Genomic DNA, 20,548 nt, shown 5'->3' with positions numbered 1-20,548 from the left:
GAGAAGTGTATGTTTGCCCCAGTAATGGGTTAATCTGGCCCTGCTTGTATCTCGTGCCTGTCGTCTTGGCACTCCCTTGCGCTCTGCCCTGACTGACAAACATGGTGAATAAGTTATTCCTTGCAGTTTTCTCGCAGTGAAGAAGGTAAAAGAATATAGAAGGTCCTCGGGTTCATCGAGGTGAAATGGCTGTCTCTTCCATTCACCCTTCTGGAATCATTTTTGCTGCCCGGGAACCTCTCCATCCCCTCCCCTGGGTTCTCCGTGCTGGGCTCTTCACACGTCTCCACGCTCTGCAGGCTCAGCACTTCTGCCGGAAGATTGTGCATGCTGAGATGTCAGTCATTCGGGGCCAGCAGGATCAGATCAGCAGTGAAAGCTCCAGCTCCCTGCACTATGGTCTGAATTTAAGGGAAGGGAGGGGAGGATACGTTGCCAGGAAAGGAAGCGTCTAAAACGATCCTTTAGGATTGTTGAAGTTGTTGGAGACTGTGTGTGGGGTGTTAGTAGAGCAGGAAGAGGGGATTAGAAAGAGAAGGAGAGGGACAGAGAGTGAGTGTCAGGGGACAAGAGCAAAGAGTTTGGGTACCAGGCTACATACCTTTACTATATTCATAGGGATTCAATGCACTGCACCGGAACTTAGCTGTACAACTCCCATAGATGTTACGGTGGCTCTGCTTGGAGGCTGTATCCCATTCTGCTGTTCTTCCGACATACACTGGCCTCATTCACAGCTGCAAGCACGTAGACACATGCTCCGCTTCGTTTTCATGTCCAGGGCAAGCATGTCGGAGAATGGAGAGGACCTCCCCAGCCCACCCTTTCCAGCCAGAATAAAGAAGGTCTTTCAGCAAGAGAGCACTGAACTCCCAGCTTCAGTCTAATTGATGTTTAATGGGAAATGCTGCAGAGACAGAAGAACGCTTAAGGCCTCTCTCTGTAACAATGTGTGGGAACGCTTTTTGGAGAAAGTCCCAAACACAGAATAGCTAAGGACTGTACAGGAAACGTGGTTGTTTCATGGAAACTGCAGCAGAACAATGAACCTTTACAAAGATCAGCGATTAACTCAAAGCAAGCTGAAGAGCTCTGTTCGCTTGCAGCCTTCAGCACACCCACTGGACTGATACAGAGGGCCAAGTTTTGCCCTGACTTAAACCCAGTGCCGCCCCATTGAAGTCACTCGGGTCGCAACAGGTCAAGTCAAGGCAGGATTTGGCCATCAGAATTTTTGTTCATTTGAACTTTATAGGCCAGGTCCTTAGCTGGTGTCACCCCATTGAAATAAATTATGAAGAGTTACATGATTTACACCAACTGAAGACCTGACTTTAGTGATTTCAGTTCCCAGAGTTTTATGGAAATTGTGTCATCTCATTTTGCTCCTAGTGCCTAGCATCCTCTGAATTTTGTTTTCCATTTACAGTCCACGCAAACCCAAAATCTCAAAGAGAAATTTTCTCCGAACGGCTTGCTCCACCTACATTTATGTCCGCACCCTACATGAGCAGGGCAGGGGTTTGACATCAAACCCTAATTCTGGTTTTGCTTGCAATGGGTCCCAGGTTTTGTTCACCGTGCGTTCCGGTTTTGTTGGTTATGGAGCCTGCATTCACGATCCCTTTGACAAAGCCGGTCTGAGGTTCAGGTTTTTAACATGAGGTGAATTTTGGCATGATGTTGAGGTTTGCTGCCTATGCTCTGCATACCTCTGAAGATGATGAATATTGGTAATTTAACAACTCTTTTAGCTTGCTGCTTTGTTCTCTGTGCAGGTGATCCAAGAGACCAGTGGCCTTCAGTCTGAAGGAGTGAGTGAAGGAAATCAATACGTTCCAGATTCCCACCGTCTTAGTTACCTCAAGGTACAGCTTGTATCTTTAGCGAGGTGATATTCAATGTGTAAAATGCTTTAAATCCTTCTTTTACAGCCTACTCCTTTAACAAAAAACATGCAGAGTTTACACAAGTGCAGTAACTTTATCTGGGCAGGAAGGAGGCTGACACTGATACGAATGCAACCAAACTTTACTGCTGAAAGAAGCATTATTGGAACAATATTAATTTTCCTTTATATACGTAGAGGGCCTGAACTGCCATCTGCTGAGTTTCTTGCTCCTTCCACTGAAGTGTCTGGTCTGACCTAGCGTGCCAGGAGCTATGTTCCTACCCATTATACCCAAGTATAATGATTTGCCTACATCCAAACTCTCCAAAAGTTTGGATCATTTCAGATCCAGATTCAAACATTGAAGCCTGGGACCATCTCCAATACAAATAAGTGTTGGGAGTCTTAAGAAACAGCCCATGGAGCAGCACAAAGGTGACTATCTGAGAGCTGGGGAACTGGAGATTCTCCAGTATTAGGCCATCACAGTAGCACAATAAACCCAAGTAGGTGCCCAGATACCATGGTGAGGGACACAGCGTGGACAGATAGATGGGGAAAAAAGAGGCGGCAATGGATCCCATCTTACTTTTAGGAACATATTTATTAAAAAAATAATAATAATTAAAAAGGCTTGGCCTACAATTTAAAGGGGAAAGGACTCTAGCTAAATTGCCTGACAGGAGTGGATGAGCCTCCAAAGCACATATTATAGACTAGATCCTCACCTAGCTCCAGTGATTTCAACCCAGCTATACAGCTCCAAGCCAGCCAAGGTAGGGGGCCCACACATTTAGAGACCTGGGTTTGCAAATGTGCCTGGGTTGCTACATCGGACACATGTGACTTTTCATGCTTCCTTCTGTGATGTCCGGACTTTTCCCCCGTAATTATGTCAATACTTTCCCCAAATTTCCCTTGACCAGCATAGAGACCCAGCCCGCGGATTTTGTGTGTGTGTGTGTGTGTGTGTGTGTGTGTGTGTGTGTGTGTGTGTGTGTCAGCAAAGACATTCTTGGTGGTGTTAATGTATTGCCTTGGCCCCGTGGCGCTCACGTCTGGTCCTCGTTGACAGGCGGACATGTCCGAGAGGCATTCTGTGGTATCAGAGAGCGGGAGCAGCACGGACGGCCACCCGGAATCCATCGAAACAAAAGATGGTAAAAGAAACTAATGTCTGGTGTAACAGGACACTCCTTTGCTCTGTCTTCTTACCCCATAGACTCACAGGGCCATGTACTTGAGTTCTCTCCACTGCCACCACCACTCTGGTCCCCATGCAAAGAAGGCAGAGAACTCAAAGGACCTGGGGGGCTGAAGGGAACATAGACCAGCCCTGCCCTTCTGGGAGCTCTGCACTGGGAAGAGGGACTTGTACTGGGACAAAATCGTATCCCTGACAGTAGGGTCCTGGCCTGTGAGTGGAGCCCCTAGCGCTACAGTTATACTAATAATAAGGATGTTAGTCTGGGACTCGAGACCTGGCTCCAGCTCTGCCAGACTTCCCATGGTGTGTAAGTGCCTCAAGAGGCAGTTAGGTACCTGGAGGTTTTGAAAATTCCCTAACTCCCATTGCTGTTAATGGGATTCAGGCACCTAGGTGCTTTTGAAAACCTTGCGTGGTGCCTATCGGCATCTTTAGGCATTGAAATACCTTGAAAAATCTGGCCCTTAGTCTCCCTGGGCCTTGGAGTTTTATAGCTGAGCCCTGCCTCACAGGGGTGTTGTGAGGATAAATTCATTAAAAAAGAAAGATTGCGAGGAGCTCAGATGCTACAGTAATGGGGGCCTTAGACCATATCCTGCATGTTGTGTACAAATTAGGGTACCCGTTGATATGCACAGCCTGTGTTGTTTATGGGGAGGACCTAGAGTAAGTGATGCATTTGTTTACTATTGGCTCATTTTCGGCATTCACTGCTAGCATTCTAGATTTTTAAAAATATGCCCGCCAGCTAGTTTGGAATGAGAATCGTGTGTTCGCTTTACCGGCAGGTAACATGGTAACATGTGTGTGGCCCCAATGACACGACTCACATATGGTACATTTCTCTCTGTTAGTGTTAGTCAAGAAGAAGGGTACAACTGGCCTTAAACTGAGCAACCTGATGAACCTTGGGAGAAAAAAATCCAGCTCATTGGAGAGTCCAGAGAGGACACTAGAAACTTCCAGTAAGTGTCCGGAAGGATGTTACCATGAAACAGAACCTACAATTTTGTATTTTCAGCCTAGCACCCTAAAGATAATTGTGCTCACAAGAGCAGGTAGCAGCATGAAGGATGAGTTGCCAGTCAGCCATCAGCCCCTGGAAAAATCAGAGATATATGTAGAAGGCCTCTGTGCTTCCGTCCCCAGAAAGCAACATAAGACATAGGGTTCCTGAACGCTCAACAGGGAGAGGTTGGTGTCGGATTTAAAGCTTTGGGTGAACAGGTCTCTCGGGTGTGAAAAATCTACAGCCCCCGAGTAACGTACTTAGCTGACCTACTCTGCTATTGACAGTGCTAGGTTGATGGAATAATTCTTCTGTTGACCTAGCTACCACCTCTCGGGGAGGTATATTAACTACGGCAACAGGAAAACCCCTCCTGTTGCTATAGTGAGTGTCTACGCTGAAGTGCTGCAGCCTAAGCATCCACAGTTTGTTTGCCACTCTGAACCTAACCTGAATTCTGAAGGTAAAAGTGTGACTAGTTTTCCACCCATGTCACAGCAAAATTTGGCTCCAAACCTTTACAGTTAACCTATGTGTAGTGAGCCCTCGCCTTTGAAACCAGCAACCAGATGTGTCTCTGTTGACATACTGGCCCAATGGAGGCTTCAAATGTGCATGTGATTCCCAAGCCCAGGTCCCAATGTGGTGGAAGATGTTACTAAGCCAGCATGTGCTTGCTTGCAGGTTACCTGAACATCCTAGTGAACACCCAGTGGAGATCCCGTTGGTGTCACATAAAAAATGGTCACCTCCATTTCTACCAGGACAAGAATAGAAGTAAATCTGCACAGCAACCTCTGAGTCTGGTGGGCTGTGAAATTATTCCAGACCCCACCCCTGACCATCTCTATTCTTTCCGTATTCTGCACAGTGGGGAAGAACTAGCCAAATTAGAGGTATGGTGGTCTATGTTTCTCATAGGAAATTGTTGGGATATATCAGCTAAGGTGGCCATAAAAATTCCTACTGCCCTGCAGGGTGAACTCAGCTGAGTAACTCTTTAGCCGCAGATAAAATGTTAAGTCTCCAGGACTGCTGGTAACTGGAAACAGAGACCTTCATATTATGAAGAACACTAATCTTAAAAGGCCAGGATCTCAGCTGGCATAAACTGGTGCAACTCCATTGACTTGCCATTCACTTACCCCAGTTAGGTTCTGGCCCAGAAAGCACAAGTGAATCTACTCAGATCTGCTACTTTCACTGGCCTGTATCCTGGACTGTTTATCTCTAATCTTAGTTTCCTCTGACATCAGCATGATTAGAGTAGGAGGAGGACAATGTGAGCAATTTCCTGTGTTTTCCAGTAGGTGGAATATTTATAGCTAAACAACAGACTTGAAACGACTGCCACAAGGTCTGAAGGTGTTTTGTTTAGCCGACCGGCCGCTCTATGTCTGAGGTGCCCAGTGAATCACAGACCATATGTCTGCTGGCAGATGTTAAAGCTAAAGAGGTGTTTGAAAAGATAACAGTAGTTTGTAAATGGGGGAAACTATACTGCATCAGAGTGTCCTAGCCAAGGTCCAAGCTGACTGGTTGGTTTCTAGGTTGCACTGATTTTATTGGGATGGGAGGTGGAGGAAGAATTGAGTCCGAAATATAGATTCCACATTTTGCCTGATTTAACAAAAATCTGCTTAATTTTTGGGCTATACAAGACCTGGTGACTTTTAACAACAGGGATCTGTGCAAACTTTATCCAGTTTTGATGGATATGAGTTCTCCCCCCGCCCCCACAAGTTTTGCTTTGTTTCTTTGAAATATTGGGGTTCAAGCAGCAACGCTCAGCTGTATCTGCCCAGTCTTGCAGTGTTTCAGGTGGACGCCATCTGAAACCAGGAGTTCCACAGGGTTCTCCACTAGAGATGGTCTCAAGTTGCAGAATTCCTATCTGGACTGAGAACACTCCAAACAATGAACTGTGGCTCGAGCTGTTGGTAAACATGGAGGGTTTCAGTGTGTCTCATTACAAAGAGAAGGGCCTTTTTCCAAAGCCTGATCTGGATTGGGGTTTAGATTTCAAACCTCCCTCGCATGCACTCAGAAAATGGTCAGTGGGTGTTTGGACACAGGGTTTTGATTCGGACCCATAAATCAGCCTGAGTTCTCTTGAAACTTGTCCTGTTCAGAGACCCTGCAGATATCATTGTTGGCAGGTCTCCTAATACTAGCAATCTTGAAAGTCTTATCACTCCCCTCTACTGGTCAAAGATTGAAAATTCAGTCTTTCCTTTGCAGGATTGGATTGCCTGAAATACTCCAGCAGGGTGGGGGCTATAGGCAACTGAGATCTCTTCCACTGTAATGGTGAAAACTCAGAGCCCTGGTCTTGGCAGGGAGGTAAATGAGGAATTGCTTTTAGAAATACTTTAGTTTAAAATATAAATCTAATTATAAAGTCTACATGTGGGACCTTAATCCCATGTTAATTTGATTAATTTCAAAGCATTGCAGTTTATTTATCCTAACCAGGGGCGGCTCCAGGCACCAGCACGCCAAGCACGTGCCTGGGGCGGCAAGCTGCGGGGGGCGCTCTGCCGGTCGCTGCGAGGGCAGTAGGCAGGTTGCCTTCGGCGGCTTGCCTGCGGAGGGTCCGCTGGTCCCGTGGCTTCGGCGGACCTCCTGCAGGCAAGCCGCCGAATCCACGGGACCTGGGACCTCCCGCAGGCAAGCCGCCGAAGGCAGCCTGCCTGCCGTGCTTGGGGCGGCAAAATACCTAGAGCCGCCCCTGATCCTAACAGACCCCAATAAATCTGCAATTTACCTTCCCATCTAAAGCAAATTAAGCATCTTGGAAACTGCTGTTACAGCCATTTCCGTTTCTTTGGCTATGCTGTAGGCCAAGTCTTCTGAGGAAATGGGTCATTGGCTGGGCCTCCTCTTATCAGAGTCAGGCTCGAAAACGGACCCAGAAGAATTCACCTATGATTATGTTGATGCTGACCGGATTTCCTGCATCGTGAGTGCTGCAAAGAATTCATTCTTGTAAGTCACAGTGGCAGCACTTTTGGCTTTGAAAAATTCCTTGATCATCTAGGCAGCTGTAGCCGGTGAGGGGTAACAGGTAGGAGAATGGAGTCCGGCCCTCAGCTGGTGGGTGGCTGTGTGACGCAAGAGGCACTTGATCTCAAAAGAAGAGCAGCAGATCATGTTTTCCTGATGCTCAGCTGCAGACACCTCGCTGGGCACTCAGGAAGGCAGTGTGGTGCTCGCTCTCCTCCATTGTCACTCACAAGCGGGACTGAGGCAAGGAGACCATGCATTGCACTAAGGAGCAAATCCTACCTCTGCCACAGAGGATACTCTGGCAGTGGAGTCAGTGTGGAGGGCAGACTCTGGAGGGTCTGGCTTGTGGGGGTGGGGGTGGAGGCTGCACTGCAGCATGGTGGGAACACGGGGGACACCTGCAACTTTTGAAAGCATGTCGCCTTGGGTATTTACAGCTTAATGCAAAGGAAGTGCTGTGAGCCCAACACCTATATCGATAACCTGCCGAAGATAAGGACCCAGGAGGAGGAACTCTACGATGACGTGGACCTGTCGGAGGGGACCATGGTACGGCTTTACAATGGCAGCAGCCTTCTGCTAGTTAGGCCACATCCTTATCCCTTTTCTCAGAGCAGCTGAAACAATGAGGGTTGCTTTAAAGCTGTCATGATTCAGCGGTGATGCTGATCTGCCGGCTGAATGCCCTGGGGGGTGGGCTGGGGGGAGTCCCTAGAGATCACTCAGATACAGCGCAATAAAGGAGCCCCAGGCGCGCTAGCTCATTCCCTGTCCACACTGGCAAGGCATGTAGAGCGCTCTGACGCTAAGGCGCTGCTGGTACTCCACCTCGGCATGTGGAATAACGTTTGCTATACCCCCACTGGAGCGCCACGGCGCCAGTGTGAACGAGGTGTTGCATTACTGCACTGTGATCAGCCTCTGGAAACGTCCCATAATCCCCATAAATCAAGTGGCCCCTCTGGTCATTGTTTTGAACTTGCTGTATGAATGCAGATATGCCCTTTCAAAGCTCCGTTTCTGACAGCCGGCTGCTTAACTGCTCCGGAACAAAGGAATGCTGCTTGCTGTGAGTGAGTGAGAGAGAGGCGTGGAGGGAGGGAGGTCTGCTGCTGTCTGAACTTACAAGACAGCATGCTGACATGCTCTCAGCCCCCCCAAACCCATTCTCTCTCCCTCCACATACACACAACACACTCCCTGTCACACACCACCCCCCATCCCACCACCCCCCACGTCCCATTTGAAAAGCATGTTGCAGCCGCTTGCATGCTGGGATAGCTATCACAATGCACTGCTCTTTGTGGCCATTGCAAGAGCTGCTAATGTGGCCACGCCAGTGCGCTTCCAGCTGAGAGTGTAAAGACTCGGCAGCATTTTCCCTGCTGCGCTCTCCGAAGACAGGTTTAACTCCCAGCGCTCTACAACCGCAAGTGTAGCCATGCGCTTAGACAAGTAATTGCATTGAACCCTGTGGCCTCTAGGTGGCAGCGTTGCAGCTACGATCTGCTGAAGACAGCCTTACGCATGGATATTTGGCTAGCAGGGCAGCAAAATATTTCAGTGAGGGTATGGCCACACTGGCGATTTGCAGCGCTGGAAAGCCTCCACCAGCGCTGCAATTAGTAAGTGGCCACACCTGCAGGGCACTTCCAGCGCTGCAACTCCCTGGCTGCAGCGCTGGCCGTACACCTCACTCAGCATGGGGAATAAGGATTCCAGCGCTGGTGCTGCAGCGCTGGTCATCAAGTGTGGCCACACACTAGCGCTGTGATTGGCCTCCAGGGTATAAGGTGTATCCCAGAATGCTTTTATAAATTACTGTCTTTGTTTTGTTATGCAGCCTCTCTTTGTTTTGTTGTGAATGAGCTCTGTGCGGAGCTCCGTTGCCGCTTATCTAAAAAACAAACAGAGCTCCTGTTTGCTGTGATCATCTGTACCTGGCTGTAAACAATCAAATGAGATTGCAGGCAGGGAGGGAGTGAAACAGCGGGGAGTCGTGTTGGCTGCAGGCTGTTTGCAATTAAGAGTTCAGACTAAGGGGTCGGAAAAATGTTGTGATTTTTCAAGGCAGGAAGCTAACACACAGTGTTGGCTCCAAAAATCCACTCTCTCTCTCCCCCCGTCCCTGTCACACTAGACCCCACTCCACCCCCCTCTTTTGAAAAGCACGTTGCGGCCACTTGAACGCTGGGATAGCTGCCCATAATGCATCACTCCCAGCAACGCTGCTAATGCTGCAAATGTGGCCACACACCAGCGCTGGTAGCTGTGAGTGTGGCCACACACCAGCGCTGCTCCTACACAGCTGGATGACCAGCGCTGCAAACTACCAGTGCTGCAAACCGTAAGTGTAGCTATACCCTGAGAAATCTCTACCCTTATAATGAGAGGTATCTGCAAGTCAAGCAGCCTTTATCCTTTAGCCCTGAACACCCCAGGCTTCCTTCAGCAATGCAAGGGGAGATCTTTTTAAGCATCCACCGAAAGTCAAACTCCCTTTGCTCCCTGGGAAATTTGCTAAATTGTTCAGGAAAATTCCCCTTTCTTCCCTGCAGAGCGTGCCTACCTGCTCCCCTAGCTTGTTTATTCAAAAGCAGTAACGTGGACTCGCATGGCTTAGGGGATTGTCAGTGGAATACAGAGTCTTTCCTGTCTGGCTTGCTGGCTTTGAATTCAGCCCAGAAGGGTTGTGGTGGAAAATTGTTGCCATTTAACAGCTGTTCACTGGTATGAGTGAAATAGGCTGGTGGTCTCAGTGTGGAACCTTGACCAACACATCATTGCAACTGGAATGGCCATGAACACTGGCCCTTTACGTAGGATGGACAGCGTGAAGAAGTTTGTCTTTCTCCTTCCCATACTAGACCAGACCTGAGGGTAACAACCAATGGGTTTTCATTCACTGCGGGTCTCAGGCCAACACTCATTCAATTCATTTGAAAAAAACGGAGAGAGGGGGTAACGTTTTCAAAAGCACCTAAATCCTAGGAGGAGTCCAAGTCCACTGGCTTTCAATGAGACTTTGGGCCTTAGACTTAGGTGCTTATGTAAATGTTACCCCCAAATCATCCAAGTCAACATTGTTGCTTCCTAGCGTGAGACTGACATTCTGCCTGCCAGCAGGGTTAGTCAGGATTCTTTTCAGATGATACTTTCTCTTTTGCAGGAAGAAATACCCCAAAGCGAAAGCAAAGACGAAGAGGACCCAGACAGAGTGTACCTAGACCTCACACCGGTTAAATCCTTCCTGCACTCCGCTGGCAGGAAACCAGCACAGCTGTCACCTCCACTCTCTCCATCTGTGGACGATGTAACAGAAACGCCCCTATTGGCTAAGGAAGCAGAGCCCTGTAGAACGTCAGTGGAAATCCCAGACCAGGTGCTGTCACGACGCCAGTGACAGATGTCATCAGTTGATTAGTCCCTACTGCCAATTCATTCCTAACATTTTTTCTCTCAACAGACACTTCAGGAGAAGATGGAGCCGGAAGAGTCACCATCACAGACAACCACTGTCAAAATCCAGATGCAGCAGCAGAAAATCGCCTTCCCCCAGAGCAGTCCTGAGATCAAAGCCTCCTGCCCAGTCACGGCCAGTCCACAGTTAGCGTCGGCGCCCAGAGAGAAAGTGGAATGGCCCAAGGTGGCAAATACAGGTGGGTCCACTAGACGACATAACTATGCTGCCAAAGGGAATGGTGGATGGGTGCGCAAAGCCCACCACTTATCCGACTGCTAGAATTGAAAGTTTTCTGCTCTTGGCTGATCTTATGGTGGTTTTGCATCTGCTAGTGGTGAGTAAGGGCCTGACCCTGCAGGGCATTGAGTAGTGCCCAAACCTTTGTGCAGCCATTTCAGCCTGGATCGCTGATTTTCCTACCTCTGTCTATGGCAAAGTGGCTCATCTGCTTGGTGACCTCAGCTGTGGCTCCAAAGCCTGGCAGGAGGCAAAAGAAGGAAAGAAATGTGTGTGCTGATGAGTTCAGGACACATAATGCCAAGCTGGGCCAAACCTGTAAAGTGGGCCTGCAGTGGACGCTTGCAACTCTGGCTTGGGCATGTGTCGATAATGTAAAGCAGAAGGCTTGGCAAGAGGGAGTGGTAAGGGCAAAAATGCACACTGCCTTTGAGAGAGATGTCGGCTTGGTCCCAGAATTAACACCGCAGCTTAAATCAGGGGAGAGGAAGGCTACAAAGGTGAAATGAGTCTGCCTTCAAGTGGACACACAGCTTCCAACCAGCCCTCTGGAAAGGCAAGAGCCCAGGAATCCCTCCCCCAGATTAGTTTCCCAGGGAGAATGACTGTGAAGCATACAGTGGATATTGCCTTTGAGACAGGATGACGACTGCCTCCGACGGGGCCGAGGGGTGGAGTGTGGGTGGGAGCTATCTAGTATGATGATGATAAACCCCAGCAACTGGCTTAAACCCCATTTTGTAAGAGCTGCTGAATGCTGAAAAGGATTGACATGGACTATGAAAAAAGGGGCTTGCAAAGCAGATCTTGGGCACAAAAAGGAGATCCTTGAGACACAGAAAACAGAGGGTACATCTGGCCCTGAGAGTCAGAGGGGAAAATGCTGTGTCTTGAAATGTGTAACATCTTTTCTTTTCGCTGTAACTAAACTAAGGGGACCATATCCAGATTTGCTTTTGCGACGCTTGGATCTAGCTTTGTTCTGAAAACTGTTCCTTTTGTTTTAAAATGCATTTCTCTCTTTTTAATAAACCTTGCTTTCAAGAAGACCAAACAAGTGTTACTGTTGCTTGGGTAAATGCCCCAAAGAGAACCACACCCCTCTAACCTTCAAGGAGAGGTAGTGAAGAGGCAAGGGGTCTGAAGCCTCTTCTCACTTGGTTTCTTGGTCAGAGATGGGCTTTGCTGCAGGATCTTTGCTGCAAGAAGCTGTGCCATGGAGAGCCCCTTGAAGGGGATAAGGCTAAAGGCGTAGACACTTGTTTCGTGTATTCATAACACTTTCTGAGTGGCCTAAAATGGGGTTGGCCTCTCATGGAAGAAGCAGAGTCACATTCCCTAACTGGATGCAACAAGTGCAAGCCATAAACAGACAACGGGAGTGGGGAGGAGCAGAGGAAGGGGGCCCATAATAAGCTATTCAGTAAGACACAAGAGCTGAGTGGTTATCTAGCCTCCTCCCCAGGGTGAGGGAAGAAGTGAGAAAAGGAATTGATTAGATGGAGGTGGTTTGGCAGATGGATTAGGGAAGGGCTTCCATGCGTAAGGTGCTGCATGGAGACAGAGGTAAGAGAAGACAATGAAGGGGACCTGGTGGCATTGGTGGGGAGAGGAGAGGTAAATGGAGAGCAGGAGGAGGCCAGGTCAGAGATGTAGGCAGAGGCTGCATGTTGTAGGGCCTTGAAGGCAAGGAGAAGATGTTTGTGTTGGATGTGTGGCACAATGGAAAGCCAGCGATTCAGAGACGGGACGGGGTGGTTGAAGTGGTCAGTAAGAGAGGATTTTGGCTGCAGTGTTTCAGATGGAGGGTGGAGGGACCTGAGTATCAGTGGTGCAGGAGAACGAGCTGAGGTGTGGATGAATGCTTTGGCCACTGGGACAGGAAGGGGAGGTGGGGAGAATGGTGGGTGACAGGATGTGGCCATGGTTTGGATGTGGAGGGAGATGGAAATAGACGTTAAACACTGACACTGTGTTCAAGATACAGCTAGACACAGCCTATTCCTAACTGGGCCTAAAAGCTAAGGGAGGTAGACCTGGAACGAAGCACGAACTGTGTCCAGAAGTGCTGGAATCTCCATCAGGAGGAGTAAGTACATTCTGGGACTCTCAGCAGACATATGACAAGGCCTGCAGTGTCCCCTCTCTAAACACAGCTACTTTAGGTATACGAGTTAGGAAGCCACCTCCTTCCATGTTGTTGTAAACTTGGCTCCAGTCCTCCTCCCTGCCCCGACCACCCCCAAATCGCCAGCGTTAAAATTTCAAAACAAGGATTCTGGTTCCCTGCCCCTCCAAATTTGCATACCCAGGATGATGGTGTGGTGCTGCTCCTCAGTTAAGATGAGCTGGCTTTAGAAGCCACGGAGTAGTGGTTCTACAAACGTTGGAGCCAAGACTTTCAGAAGTCACTAGAGATTTTGGGTGCTGCAGTTTGGGATGCCTAACGTGAGTCACCTCCGAGAGGCCTGATTTTCCAGAGGATGGGAACTCAGCTCTTTTGGAAAAAGTCCTTTCAGGTGATTCAGGTTGGGCACTCAGCAACTGATGTCTCAAAATCACTAGCAGTACCTGAACAGCTGGGCCTTGGCTTGTTTTCAGAGCAGTGTTATTAAATTGGTTGTGTCCTTTAAAAGTGCATATACAATTGTCTTTAAACTATAGTACTTTTCTACCTAGAAACTGCTCTCCAGGGGTGACTGGAATATGTCATGGTGTGGATGGTGTTGCCAGTGATTTAAGCACAGGACAGGGAACCAGGGACTCCTGATTGCTAAGCCTGGCTCTGCCACTGATGCCTTTTTGTTTTAGAGCTGTGAAAATAAGGGATTTTTCAGTCTGCCGGCAAGCCAAAAATTTTGGGGTGGGAGGATTATCATTTTGGGTCAAACCAAAAACAAAACTTTTTGAAATTTTTGACAAATTGAAAAGTTGGGGGAAAATGTCGTGGGTCAAGTGAAATGTTTTGACAGACTCGAACCATTCCATTTCTAGTTCAGCCGTTTTAAAACTTTTTTTTTTTAAATAAAATAAAAAAATGTCAAAACACTCATTTTCAGCTGAAAAACTGACATGGCTCGTTTCCAAAACATCAAAACTAAATGTATGTTTTGTGATTTTATTTTATTTTTTAATCAAAACAATTTGGCAAAACTGACAAATTCATGGAATGTTTCTGAGTTGCCAAAACTGTGTTTTTCACTGGAAAAACATTTTTGGCTGAAAAATGTCACCCAGACGGGACTGTTTTTTCCATCATTAAAATGAAGACAATATCTCACAGGGGTGTATGAGAATTTTAATTCACTGAAGCTGCATAGCGGTATATCAGGCCTAAGTGATCTTGCTACTTTCTGGAGTGGATTGCTTTGCTTTGCTTTGCTTTGCTTTCGTGGATACATGAAGACTCTGAAAACTTTTTCCCTTTAGCCTTGTCCATGGCTAAGCCTGGCTTTGCTGATGTGTTTGCAGTGCCTGTAGAAACCAAACTGGGCAAGAACAGGATGGAGGTTGAGGTGAAGAGGTACACAGAGGAGAAGGAGCGGCTGGAGAAGGAAAAGGAGGAAATCCGGTCTCAGCTGACCCAGCTTCGGAAGGAGAGACGGGAGCTGAAAGAGACATTAGCTAACTGCACAGGTAGGAGCCCAGGGAAATTTCAGCTCAAAGGAGCAGGTTCTGAAACAGACCTAGGCACTGCCAGAGAGACCATCTGGTGCTTTCTGCAGGAAAGGAAGGATGCATCCAGTGGTTCAGGCGCTAGCCTCGGACTTGGGAGTCCCAGGTTCAATTCACTGCTCCAAAACTGACTTCCTGTCTGACCTTGGGCAAGACACTTAGCAAATACCTTTGAGGCTCTGGGCCTAAGGTACTATTTCCGTGGGAGTTAGCTGCCTCAGGTCCCCATTAGTAAAATCGGGAATAGTAGCACTGCCCTACTTCACAGGGACGTTGTGAGGATAATTATATTAAAGCTTGTGAGGCGCTCAGATACTGCCATGATGGAGGCCAGCTAAGTACCATGGATATCTAAGATCCACGTAGCATTTAGTGTTAAGTTTTGGTCACTCACTACGCATCTGAGCTAGGAGGAGAAGGGCCCCTAACTCGTTATCATGGGTCTATGCAGTTAGTCACGTACGATTCGGAATACTCCTTGTCGAATACACAGGCTGAGCATGTCTGGCAATGTCTCCCACTAGCGGCTGGGGCCAGGCTATGAGGCTGCCGGCAGCCATAACCATACTGTGTGTGCTACAAGGGACACCAGACTGTACAGTAATAAGTGTTCTTATTCCAATCACTATTCCTCCCTCACGAAGTCACGCGAGTCCCCTGTCACACATACTAACCAGCCCAATCCCAGCAAACCTAGTTATGGAGGGACAATTGCCCAGATCCGCCTCTAACAATAGAGCCTTCAAAGCTTGGTACACAGGTAATTGCTCTCTCATACACTCTGTCTGCGCCTGAGAAAAGCAGCACATGCACGGGAGATCTGTGAGTGCAGTTATCCCCACGGCGCGCTGGCTCAGCTGGGTGCATGTATTGATTTGGGCTTCCCTCTGCAGATAGCAGCCTGGTGGCTAATGTGGAGCAGAAGCTGAAGGAAATAGACGAGGAGTGCAAAAAGAAAGAGAGCAGGAGGGTTGACCTGGAACTGAGCCTTGTGGAGGTGAAAGAGAACCTGAAGAAAGCAGAGTCCGGCCCGGTGACACTTGGCACAGCTGTGGACACCACACACCTGGAGAACGCAAGCCCCAAGGTACGTGCCATGCTAAGCAGCTGCTGTTTCCCGGCCAAGTGGCAGGGAGTTGCTAATGAAGGCCTGGCTCTGGGGAACTGAAATGCTTTACATCTCCCCTGTGGTGTAGCTAATACTATATAGTCTTAGGATTGCAGCCTCAGAAATAGGGAAGGGCCCAGACCTGAAGCCCAGCTCCGGCCGCTTCTGCACTGTGGATAAAGAGAGATGAAAGGTGCTAGTTGGGCCCTGGAGAGACCTGAATGTAATTCCTTGCTCTGCCACGGGCTTTGTGCATGCTGAGGTGACGTGTGTGTGGAGGGGAGGGGGACACAGGGTCACATGCCCCCACAGATTTCTGCCAGGATTTATATTTTTATTTTTTGCAACCCTCCAGACAGGTCAATAGGGCCACACGTGAGGGGCAAATTTCACCACCATTAGGCCACTGCAGGCCTACGGGGCCGGGTGCCTGCCCTGGTGTTTGTTTGGGTCTCCCACAGGGACCAGGGGGGATTTAACCAGGGCCATGTGGTGGCTAATGTGCAGGAGCCCCCAGCCGGGGGCCCTTAGAAGCCGTGGCTGGAAACCACCTCACCTCCAGGGGCTTGGGGTGGGACTGCTTCTGCATGTGTTGACTCAGAGTCAGCCCTGCTCCGTCCCCCCTCCTGTGCCTCAGTTCCCCATCTGCACATTGGGGATAATAGCACTGCCCTGCCTCACAGGGGTATTGCGAGAAAAGATGCATTAAAGAGCATGAGGCGAGCTCAGATACTATACTAATAATGGCCAGGAGCTACCTAAGCTCATTGGAGCCAAACTTTGCAGCTTGTGTCCAACCCTTCTTGCAACCTTTGTCCGTACTGATGGCTGAGGCCAAAGAGCATGGTCGCCAGCAGTGTACGTGGTTGATAAATATAGAAATTACAGACCAAAAAGACTGACTGGGTCATTGATGTGACACTTCTGTTCATGCCACTGCATCATTACATTTCAGCCTCATTGCTGGGTTGATGCCTCGGCATGAATGGGCTCTTAGAGTGGTTAACTCTTTGGCTAATGATGTGAGAATTTTAGTAACACAAAATCATCCTGGTGACGACTGTTACTTTTATTGTAAATACAGGTCAAAACGGCCAGCCCGGCAAGTAGCACCGAGAACTCCCCAGTCAACTCGGCAACAGCTTTAAAAAACAGGCCTTTATCCATCATGGTTACAGGGAAAGGGACAGTTCTACAGAAAGCGAAGGTAAGACCCAGTTTAAGGGGGGGAGCAAAACGAATCCCCTTGGAACAGATGCGTATACTCAGCATCATTAGGTTCCATTCTCTTCTTTCAAAATCCTTTGCTTCCAGTCTTGCCTTCTGAGCATTGGGAAGCAGCTGCAGACTGCGTGTGACCTGTGACGGGCAGGAGTGAGAACCATTCTTCTGCGTCTTGGTCCGTTGCTCAGAGCTGATTAGCCCTGGTAATGGTTTTGCCTTGGTGGGTGTCTGCATCTGGACAGGCATCTTCATCTTCTAACTGCAAATTAACTTCCTTGCTGTGGCTCTTAGAACACTTTCTATATTTACACAACCACGCTGAGCTGAGCAGTATCGGTCATGCTGAAGGTAGCACAGTGTTAACAACCCAAGCATTAAAAATCAATGCGTTGAACATTCCCTTCTTCAGAAACTTGCCTGATCTTTGAAGCACAGTGAGGGAAGGTGAAGACAGCTCATATTGTAAGCGTAGGACACAGGACAGGAGCAGCTTCCCAGTTCCACTCACTGCGTGACCTTGGGACAGCAATTTAACTCCTCTCAGCCTCAGCGGGCACTTCTGTAAAAGGGTGGGGGTGATACTTGGTGGCCCCTGTTAAGCAGAGGGCCATTAAAACACTAGAGCAGGGGTTGGCAACCTTTCAGAAGTGGTGTGCCGAGTCTTCCTTTATTCACTCTCATTTAAGGTTTCACGTGCCAGTAATACATTTTAACGTTTTTAGAAGGTCTCTTTCTATAAGGTCTATAATATATAACTAAACTATTGTTGTATGTAAAGTAAATAAGGTTTTTAAAATGTTTAAGAAGCTTCATTTAAAATTAAATCAAAATGCAGAGCCCCCCAGAACCGTGGCCAGGACTCGGGCAGTGTGAGTGCCACTGAAAATCAGCTCGTGTGCCGCCTTCGACACACGTCCATAGGTTGCCTACCCCTGCACTAGAGACACAAGGTGGGTAGGGTAACCCCTTTCACGGGATTAACTTCTGTTGGTGACAGAGACAAGCTTTCGAGCTACAAAGAGTTCTTCTTCAGGTCAGTGTAGCTTGAAAGCTTGTCTTTCTCACCAACCGAAGTTGGTCCAGTAAAAGATATTACCTCACCCACCTTGTCTCGCTAATATCCTGCACCCAACACTGCAAACATACAAACCCGAGGTTGTATTTATGATGGCCTATGTTTTCAGAAGTGACTTGTGATTTTTTGGGGGGGGGGGCTCAACTTGAGAGACCGAAACAGGGCCCAATGGTCATGGGGGGGGCTCCTCAGAGCTCAATCAGAGCTTTGATGGAGTTGGATGCTGGGTACCCAAAATTAGTATCCAGGTGGGAGCACTGAGGCCTAGCCAACTAAAGTGAGCTGGTGAGTCCTGTGTCGTCATAGGGACCCACCTATCTTTCCCTTTGGGGTGTGACGTGCTTAGTGCACTTTTCGGCTTCCCTCCCCGTACCCCATATTCATTGTCCTATCACAGCCAGACAGGTAAAAGCTCCCAATCTGCCCCTTACGGCCATGTTAGTGCCTTTTATCACACAGTGACCCTCTGGGGAAGCTATGAAACTAGCTGAGCTGCCTTCACGCCCTTCTTAAAACTCTTTTCATGAAAGCTGAGCTCGTCAGTGCAATACGTTCGCTCTCAGGCCCGGTCCCTAACTGCGGGTGTGGTTGCTGTCTACTTTAGGTTACAAACATGGCTGGGTGTAGAGGTCCCTAGCGTCTTATGTGCCTACAGTGCTGTGAGTGGTGCCACTGAAATATCTTAACCCCTCACAACACTGGCTGAGTGAGCGTGAACCTGTAGGTGGAAGAATGAATGATTATATGATGCAAATTCACTGCTAGTTGATTCCTTTCTGGACCATGTGGGACAGAATTGTCTTCACGGAGGTTTGTGGTGTTGTTTTTTTTGGCAGGAATGGGAGAAAAAAGGAACCAGTTAGGACAACTCCATTTTCAAGGATGGACTAAAAAGACTGGAATTGCCCATACATGGACCAGAGGATTCAGTCATCTGTAGGCAAAGGGCCAGGCTAGAGGGGCAAGCTAGCCTCTCCTCTATCACCACCCTGTGCCATTTGCTCAGTCAGAAGGAGTGGGACAGTCTGTGAGCATCACAAACCATCCTGCCCATTCCCATGGCACAGCTGAGAATAACACAAGTGGCAACCTTTGCATCAGCCTCCTAACCCGATTGATGTAAACAAGACTGTTACTGTACAGAGGGCTGGTTTGCGTATGTCTACTCTGAAGTTTTATCATTGCATTATTAATGTTTGTTTTAGTGAGCATGTCCCTTGGAGCAGAGCCAGAGGGGGATGTCGTTACAGGCCTGTGCTTTCTATACTCCATAAGCCACACAGGCTAGGAGTGACAGTGAAGGTGTCCATGCAGAAGTAGGGAAAAACCCCTTCTGCTGAGATGCGAAACCTGCACCATGGAATGGGAAGCAGCATTAGCCAGGCCTAGGAAGTCAGGGTGGAGGTGTGGTAGAAGGAAGTGAGGGGGAGCTAAGCGTACCCTTTATCCACATACAAGTCAAGTCTTGGAATAACTGTCAGTGGTAGGAACCATGTAGCCACCTCAATGTCTCAGAACCATTTTCCTAGCCTTTCATGTGCCAGAATACAAGGATGAACCCTGCTTAATTGTCTGTCTGTCTGTAAGTAAAGGGGCAGGTTTTGGAGCCTCGTTCAAAGGGATATACCCAAAAGCTGTTGCCAGGAGATTGAATTCACCTTGCTTTATGGAAATGGTGAGTGTTGTCAAAGAGCCAGAGCCTCAACTGAGAACAATAGGATAGTGTTGGAGGTTACCTGTGAGGGCCTAATGGTTCGTGTGTGTGTAGTACAGCCCCAATATTGTACAGCATATACAGACAACTTGTCCTTTTGACAGAGACCCCTATGCTAATGCCCTGCTCAAGGGAGAGGCTTAGCTGCAGCGTTGCCAACCCTCCAGGCTTGCCCTGGAGTCATCAGGAACTAAGGATTGTCATGTGATGAAACCTCCAGGATTAAGTCCAACCAAAATTGGCAACCTACCTGAGACAAGTAGCAGCCAGAACAGAGGCCTGATTCTTCTGGCTCCCATAGCTGACAGTGGGCTTTACACCGCATTACTATGACGCTGAGTCTAGCTGTATTTGAGGGGGCAGCAGAAGTTGCTCTAAAACCCTGTCTGGCGTTTAAGGCTTTTTACAACTGAAAAATGGACGCTGGAGGCAGAAGCCTGGTTGGCAAGGACTGAGTCCCACCCACCCACACTTTCCAATAGAAGAGCAAAATCAATGAGCAACAAAGTTACACATGAGATGAAATAATCAGCTCACTGACAGTGCTGGTGGCCTGGGGCCAGCCTCCCTCCCAATCCTAGGCTGGGGAGCTGGCACGCTCCTTCACCATCCAGCTAGGTTGGATTAGCTTTTCTAGAGGTCCTGGTTCTGCAGGCTCCCGTACCAAAGGCCAGTTCCTGTCAGGGCGGTTCTCAGCGCCCCACAACTGGAGTCCCTAGGGATGCTCCAGGACTGAAGACAGACCCTGCAGCCAATCCACCCAGCACGGCCTCCTACACCCTGACCAGCACACCAGGCAAGGAGCTCTACGAGGGATGCTGCCAGATTTCCTCCTCCCTGGTGTTTCTCCAAGACCAAGAGTGTTTTCAGCCTTTAACACTGCACCATGGAGGAGCTGCTGACCATGCACAATTAACCCACAGGGGCTGGACAAAG

At 48.6% G+C, this 20,548-nt stretch overlaps 1 protein-coding gene across 6 annotated transcripts in view; it reads left to right on the top strand.

Moving 5' to 3' along the window:
- Positions 1-19,461, top strand: part of AFAP1L2 (actin filament associated protein 1 like 2) — a 109,689-nt gene extending 90,228 nt beyond the window's left edge. For 3 of the 6 annotated variants that reach the window (XM_039481875.1, XM_039481874.1, XM_039481878.1), the window contains exons 8-19: positions 1,779-1,868; positions 2,967-3,051; positions 3,953-4,063; positions 4,792-5,003; positions 6,950-7,095; positions 7,554-7,665; positions 10,286-10,498; positions 10,583-10,775; positions 14,246-14,452; positions 15,385-15,578; positions 16,684-16,806; positions 18,735-19,461. In XM_039481875.1, coding sequence (XP_039337809.1) covers positions 1,779-1,868; positions 2,967-3,051; positions 3,953-4,063; positions 4,792-5,003; positions 6,950-7,095; positions 7,554-7,665; positions 10,286-10,498; positions 10,583-10,775; positions 14,246-14,452; positions 15,385-15,578; positions 16,684-16,806; positions 18,735-18,761 — 1,713 coding nt within the window. In that variant the 3' untranslated portion in view covers positions 18,762-19,461. The remainder of the gene's footprint in view (positions 1-1,778; positions 1,869-2,966; positions 3,052-3,952; positions 4,064-4,791; positions 5,004-6,949; positions 7,096-7,553; positions 7,666-10,285; positions 10,499-10,582; positions 10,776-14,245; positions 14,453-15,384; positions 15,579-16,683; positions 16,807-18,734) is intronic. The other 3 variants (XM_039481877.1, XM_039481880.1, XM_039481879.1) reach the window with 3 other exon arrangements.
- The last annotated feature ends 1,087 nt before the right edge of the window (positions 19,462-20,548 follow it).

The sequence above is a fragment of the Mauremys reevesii genome, linkage group 7 (genome assembly GCF_016161935.1).
Source record: "Mauremys reevesii isolate NIE-2019 linkage group 7, ASM1616193v1, whole genome shotgun sequence".
NCBI lineage: Eukaryota > Metazoa > Chordata > Testudines > Geoemydidae > Mauremys > Mauremys reevesii.
The sequence above is the reverse complement of the archived record's forward strand: the minus strand, read 5'-3'. Positions and strand labels throughout refer to the sequence as shown.